Below are 7,357 nucleotides of genomic sequence, written 5' to 3'. Positions count from 1 at the left end.
TCTGTCGGAAATGATGCAGGTAGCTCGTGACATCCCCGAAACAGCGAAGGCTGTAGTCACTGCTTCATTGTGCCTTGGGTGCCATACATACCAATGCAGCCAGTTTGCGGTTAATTTCCGGCCTATTGGTACTTATAGCAGCTTTTCACATCGTCAGCAATATTCGCGTACGACGGTATGAGTCCACCATGCCATTGTAGGACCAAATAAACCGAGAACAAACTTTTTATTTTGTCACTGAAGGAGAAAGGTTGCGATGAGTAGAACCCACGAGATTGCAGCGTGATGGATGCGGCCTCCTTTAGTACATTCGACAGCAGGCAAGTAGAGAGGTGCAAGTTCCAAAAGTGGTATTGTACAATAATAAACAAATAAACTCTCACAACAATATTTACACGAAGAGAGAAAAGCAAAACAGCCAGAACAAAGCTTCAATTTGAACCACTTCAACAAAAAAAAAGTGTCATTTCAAGAGAGTCACAAATTATAAAGAGCAACAGAAAATGGTCAAAAATAAAGGAACTAGACGGGGTGAAAAAAACGAAGACGACGCTTTTGCTGCGCGTTCTCCCCTTCGATTGCTGGGCTGGAGCGCGGGGACGAACCTCCTGCGTGAAGCCCCGCTGGCTCCGCTGCTCCGGCGGTGGCATGCGTACTCGGCGATGTGGCGGACGCCTCCTGCCGGCCGAGTCCGTCGACGGGCTGACATGCGAAGAGGACGGCAGAGACAGCGCCATTGTCTGGTCATTTGTGCAAGTGCTTAGGCTCGAACAGAACACAACGCTTCGCGCCCAAGGTAGAGTACTAGAAGAGTCTTCTAGGACACTCTACCCAAGAGGGCTGCGGTGAAAAAAAAAACGAAAAACGAAAATGGCTGCGGCTCAGCTCGGCTAGGCTCGCTTACGCAACCAACAGCAGGATGGTCCGACGCAGCTTGCCGCTAGCGCCACTAGGACCGCGCAGACAACTTCGGCACAGGTGGGCCAGCGCACTCGCCCACTCCTTTCACCTCACGATGGTTGCACTGAAGCGCTGGCCCGGGTATTGGCCGCGAGATCGACCGATAGGTGGCGGCAAAATCCCTCCACTAGTGTGGATCGGCAGCCTGCGGCGCCCGCTGAAACGTACGCTCATAGAAGGTTTTCTGTCGAAGAAAACGTGTCCTCTGCATTGAATGAGTGTTCTACTGCCTGAAATGTCTTCATTTTGCACAGAAAAGCGTAAAATCGGCAAACGCTGCCCAAAAGAAGCGCGGATTTCATCACGTTTTTTGTGCGTTTTTCTTGTACCCCGGTCACAGACGTGGTATATTTATTGCTTCGCACTTCCCTAACGGCAGTTTTCCTTTCTTTGCCATTTTATATCAATGCGCGTGCCACCATCCGTACCACAGACGTGATATATTGTATGGGTGGCTGAGGGGCAAATTTAGTGTGAGTGACTGCCAGCGGGTGCATTTCGCCTCATGAAGTGCAACTGTGGCAGGACACAGTGCTACACTTAGCAGATAAGTGCCATGCGCAACGTACATTTTTCGGAAACGTACTATGCATGCGCTTTCCCTCCTTCACTATTTTGCTGTGGAGACGCCAGTGGAACTGTCTTCCACGACAGGCGCTGAACGACGAACTTCAGAATGCTGGTTGCTGTGCTAATATTTTCGCACCGAGGCGCACGTGCTTTCCACCCTGACCTGCTTCAAAAAAGACACGGTCTGGTTCACTAGCGCTCTCGAGTCGAAGATTAAGCGGGTTTAATGCAGCGTCGGCAGTCTACTGCCCGCCAAGTGCATCCACATATGGTGAGCGCACATATCTGGTCTGACTAGACGGCACCGGCACTTTTTCGAGCTGCTCCTCAAAAGTAAATCACGCCGGCTTTGCACAAAAATTTTCCTCTCACAGGAAAGCTGACTGCTCACGCGTGTACCGTGTGAGAATGTTTCAGCCGACTGGAGTGAGCTCGCCGAACTCACTCGAGGCTGATTTTTACAACCAATTTCAGTGAAGTTAATAGCGTGGCGCAGCGCAAATGACTTTGAACGCGAGTGTCAATCGTTTAAGATGACAGTTCGGCCATGTGACAGAAGTATTACGGCCACTGAAGCTTAGGAGCTTCAGCGATTAATTTTTTATATGTTCATGGGCAGGTTATAATCAGTCGCCGCGAAGATACTGCAGATAACTGCATATGAGTGCGGTTACGTGTTTGAAAGGAGTTTTCAGACAACGAAGATTTCTTTCGCTCTGTAATTATCAGCAATGCCAGTATTATACAGAATAAACTTAAGGGGTATTTGGAAACGGGGTACCGGAATAATAGTCAAGAGGTACAGAGGACAATGGGAGCTAAATGAAGGGTTTTGAAAAGACCGCGGAGCCGAGGGCAGGGAAAACAGCGCCTGTGTGACGCTGCATGGGATCGAGACTTTGCTTTCAGCAATGTCTCGTTTCCTTCCCACCACACGAGATTCTGACTCGGCACCTGCGGGTGCTCCGGCGTCACACCGAAGTTGATGCACCAGTGAATCGTCCGGAGAAACGCACCCTACCAGCCCGCCAATACGGGCCGCGAAAAGTTTTCCGCACGTTCACACGGGTAATCGAGAGAGCGAGTTACGACGGATAATTTCAGTTTGCCCCATCCGAATAATGCGGATGATTGTGCGCCGTTTCGGGTAGATATATTCAGCACCAAAAGACCAGTGGGGCTCGTCCGTGGTTTGTTATATCCTTTCGCAGGAAAATTTTGCTTCTCGCAAACTAGCTATCATATACACGGCCTTCTATGGGAGCCAATGGGTGCATTTGAGGCCGCTCCATTGTTACTACGTACACTTGTTAAGAAAAAGAGGACGGGCAACGCGGTTAAGCACACTTAAACGCTTAACCGTGCTGCCATCCTCTCTCTTTGTCCCTTGTTAACCTGCGTCAGTCGTAACTAAGCACCACACACAAATGACCTCATCGGTATGGAACCAGCTAGCCTAAACGCAAGCTACAGTTTCTATGGGAGCTTCCAACGAGAATAGCCATGTCTTCACTAAAATCATTATTCTTTATCAATCGTTTCGCCGTACCGAGGATCCATCGTATACAGACTGCGGCGAAAGGCTGCGCACATGACTGATTCCCTTATCTCCAGCTGCTCTTGTTTGCACTGCTGAAGCAGAGCTGTGCAAAAAAAAAAAATGGCATTCGTGACCTCGCATAAATACGCTTTCTTGTGGCACTGTGTTGAGTTCTCACATGCAACGCGCAGCGCTGCCACATACCTCTACACATTCAGTCAGCAAAATAGACGGCTGAACACTACACCTATAAACTCACAAAATGCCATGCAGATCGGCAAGAGGGCAAATAAGCGTGTTTCAGGCGGTTCTATAAAGCACACTAGCTTTAAAAGAGTTAGCTGGTGGGCTAGATGCTTGTCAGACATAATCAAATGATTGTAGCGGCGAGGCATGCAATACACAAGAAAGGAGACAACACGGGCGCTTAGCATTTCCCAACCAGCACAGGTAATCGACCAAATATTGCAAATGGATGGCTTCACTGAGGTCCTTTATGGGACCGGCCTTTGCCAATGCGTTTCCAATACTGGGTCGATTGTCTGTGCTGCTTGGGTTGGGACATAAGCCTTCCCACATTAGCAGGCACATTACCATTTGTCTGTTCCTCTGCATGCATACATTACGCGCACTGTTCCTATTCATGAGCAGATCAAATATCGAAAGGGGAGCCACTCTGCTACCACTATCTCAAACGCAGAAAATTTGTTAAGTATTTGCCGCCTTACATTCATCGACAGCCAACCTGTCAACAATGTTTATAGCGACTGAATACATCGCAGAGTAGGACAGGACACAAGAAGACATGGACAATACGAGCGCTTTGTGTTCCTGTTGCTAGTGTCTTCTTGTGCCTTGTTCTACTCTGCGCTATATTCTCTCGCTGTGATCATGCACCAGCAAGCCCGAAAAGCCACGCTTTTAAACAATGTTTATTCAGGGAAAACAAAGGCTTCTTATGCTATCTTCCCCAAAGCAAAAACAATACGTGCCTTGGCTCGTGACGCCAACCAGGTGAAGCGACACACAAAGTTTTGTACAACCAGGAAGGTGAAACAGCTTTTAACTGACCACATTCTTTCTTCGTTAACAGCACAGACGGTGAGCTGACGCACTAATCACGCAGCCTAGTTATTTCGGCGGCCCCGATGATTGCGCCGATCATCTATTCTCTGTGTCTACCCAGCACTTTGCATAGAGTTAATTCAGGCACGTAGGTTTGTGAGGGCAAATCTCTGCCGTTCAATGTCAGATTTCTGCAAGTTTGCTTAAAGTTAGTTTTCTGTTCCAGGAATCTTTCACTGGGCCATCAATGTGTTTGACCTGCGTATTATTTTCCACATGTCCGTAGCACACAATATACCACCGCTTTCGGCCATTCTATGAAGGGGATTTGATGCTTTACCATGCATTCCAATTTCTTTCCTTGCGGGTCAGCATTCACACGCAGGCAGAGGCTCTTAGACTTGTTCAGGGCGGTCAGCACCATGTCCACGCTTGCTTTTCGAGCAATCTTTTTTTAAGCGTTGTTGAACGTTACGCTCATACGGTAATGCCATAACCTTTTTTTTTTCTTTTGCTTTTTCCAGGCTCGCCTTCTTTCTTAAGATTAGCACGCGTCATGTTATTTGTGTTCGTGCCGTGTCTTGGACACGTGTTTTTTTCCTTTCAGGGCAGATGAATAAGAGGTTTGCGTTTTATTTTTTTGAATAAACATTCTTGAATTCAGCACTTGTCTCTTGTCTACGCCCCTTCGCTCTGCGCTTTCACTTCCAAATGGATAACCCACATGCCCATGCTGCTAGTGAGCCAACGTTCTTGCCTGATAAAAATTTGTGGATCTGCTAGCATTCTACTGATAAAAAAAACTGCCTCAGGAATTTCACTCTGAATGACGGCACAAAATAGCGCAGCCACAATTCCTCAGCAACTAACCGTAAATTTTGGGTCCTTCCTCCTTTGTCCACGGCCGAAGCCCCGCAGCTTCATGCGTTGGTTGACCACTTCTTCCTCCAGATCAGGGAATCCTGGTCAAAAAGAGAGAAAGCAAGAGCTGCTCACAACCCGAATAAGCTAGTAAGCGAACCTAATTCATTCTTTATATCTCTTCAATTTATTTCCGCATGTTTCGTGGTGTCTTCTTGCTGCCGAAAGCCTCCTAAATCAGCCGCGTAGACACAGGAGTTCGAGTACTTTAATACTTCCCATCCGTTTACGAGTATCCACCTTCAGTTTCCCGCTCTTGTCCAATATCCAAGTCACCTTATGGGTTTACTAGTTTTTCTAACTTCACTCGTGTGAATGATAATTCAATTGCAGATATCTCAGCTGATCCTTTCCATGCCTTTAATGGACCCTCTGACAGCCAGAATATAAAATTCCTTGTCAGTTGGATTGAGCCTTGTGTCAGTTTATGTGTACAACGCTTTGTTTTTACAACATCTAAAAAGAGAAATTTTAATCTTCTTTGGATCACTCATGACCCTCTGACAGCCAGAAGATAAAATTCCTTGTCAGTTGGATTGAGCCTCGTGTCAGTTTATGTGAACAACGCTTTGTTTTTACAACATCTAAAAAGAGAAATTGTAATCTTCTTTGGATGACTCGTGACCCTCTGACAGCCAGAAGATAAAATTCCTTGTCAGTTGGATTGAGCCTCGTGTCAGTTTATGTGAACAACGCTTTGTTTTTACAACATCTAAAAATAGGAATTGCAATCTTCTTTGGATGACTCATGACATTTTGCATTTGCCTCGTTCCGTTCGTAGGCAAAGACGTTCTAGAAGAAGCACCGGTCCCCTGCTGTCGTGTTTCACCAGCTAGCACGCAACAGCATCATCGTGATCGTTTTCTCGAGGCAAAAGAGAGCGTAACTTTAAGTTGCATATGGCCAATGATTTCTTTTTTTTTTTGCATTCACTTGCATGATCTGTTAAGGGTCTTCTATCTTACCTCGCAACGCTTCATCCACTTCATCCAGAATAGCTAATGACGTCATCAGCAACCCGGCAGTAAATTCTGATTCTTTCAACAACTTCTTTTAGTCTGTGTTTGTTCTAGATAAAAAATTTTATCCCACCACTTTTCAAATAAAACGTTATTAAGGAATCAGTGACATTTAGATCAATAGTTATGCATTCTAAACCTTATATTAAATATATTTGCTAACAAATGCAGCAGTCCGGACGGAATATACAATCCGTTCCTTTTTCGTTACTCCATGTGGTTGTAAATATATATTTCCACCATAACTAATAAATTGTTATCTGGTACTGTTCCTTCTTCCTAGAAATAAGCCGAAGTGTTTCCTATGCAAATATCCAGTGATAAGCAACGTTTCTCAAACTATAGGTCAATTTCACGACTTCGCAGTCATGCAAAATGCCAGAACACTTCATTCATAAACACATTATGCTTTTTTTAGTGAAATAATTTGCAGTCTGACGTAAAACATTGGTTCAGACGCGGGTTTAGCCCGGCAGCGTAATTAGCTGAGTTAACGCATCGCATTTCGCTTTGCCTTGATGTTGGCAATCTGGTTGATGACATTTTTACAGAATACTCGACAGCATTTCACACCGTTAAATTATAAACTTCTTGCTGAACCTAATGCTGTAATTAATAACCCTCCTTTTGTCAACGCCGGGATTTCAATCTTCCTCCCATGTCGCTACCACTTCGTCTCCTAGGGTGACGCTGCTACAGTTTATGTTACACCGACATCAGGAGTGCCACAAGGCCCCGTCGTTGGGCCGTTACTCTTTTTATTACTCATAAATAGGCACCGCGGTGGCTCAGCATTTATGGTCGTCGGTTGCAGACCCGAAAGACGCGGGTTCGGCCCCTGCCACGCCGGTCGCGTTTCGCTGGAGGCGAAATGCTAGATGCCCGTGTACTATACGATGTGGGTGCACGTTGCAGAACCCTAGGTGGTCGAAATTATCCGGAGTCCTCCCCTACGGCATTCCTCATACTCTGATTCACTTTGGGGGCGTCAAATTCTATAAATCATAATACACATCAATGATTTGCATCCAACATTTCTTCAAACATTTGTTGTAAGCTGATTACAGCGTTTTATATGAAGTTAACAGTTTTACAGATCATTATCGCCTCCAAGAGCAATTTTTTAAGTTTAGAAACTGCTGCATTACCTTGGAAATGAAAATAATTTAGATAAAACATTCGTGATGTCGTCCTGCAACAAACCTTCCCCACATCCCTTTTTAGTTACTCTTTCAAAGGCCGTGCGGTTGATAAGGCTCTCAGAGTGGGTACTTTGGTGTC

General features: G+C 45.8%; 1 protein-coding gene across 1 annotated transcript in view; it reads right to left on the bottom strand.

Annotated features, from left to right (window-relative positions):
* Positions 1-522: 522 nt before the first annotated feature.
* Positions 523-7,357, bottom strand: part of LOC149356100 (uncharacterized) — a 104,441-nt gene continuing 97,606 nt past the window's right edge. The window contains exons 3-4 of the mRNA XM_089576256.1: positions 5,006-5,097; positions 523-702 (exon numbers count right to left, since the gene is read on the bottom strand). Coding sequence (XP_089432382.1) covers positions 523-702; positions 5,006-5,097 — 272 coding nt within the window. The remainder of the gene's footprint in view (positions 703-5,005; positions 5,098-7,357) is intronic.

The sequence above is a fragment of the Amblyomma mixtum genome, chromosome 3 (assembly GCF_055824585.1).
Source record: "Amblyomma mixtum isolate Tamu chromosome 3, ASM5582458v1, whole genome shotgun sequence".
Lineage (NCBI taxonomy): Eukaryota > Metazoa > Arthropoda > Arachnida > Ixodida > Ixodidae > Amblyomma > Amblyomma mixtum.
Note: the sequence above shows the minus strand (reverse complement) of the source record. Positions and strands in the feature narration are given on the sequence as shown.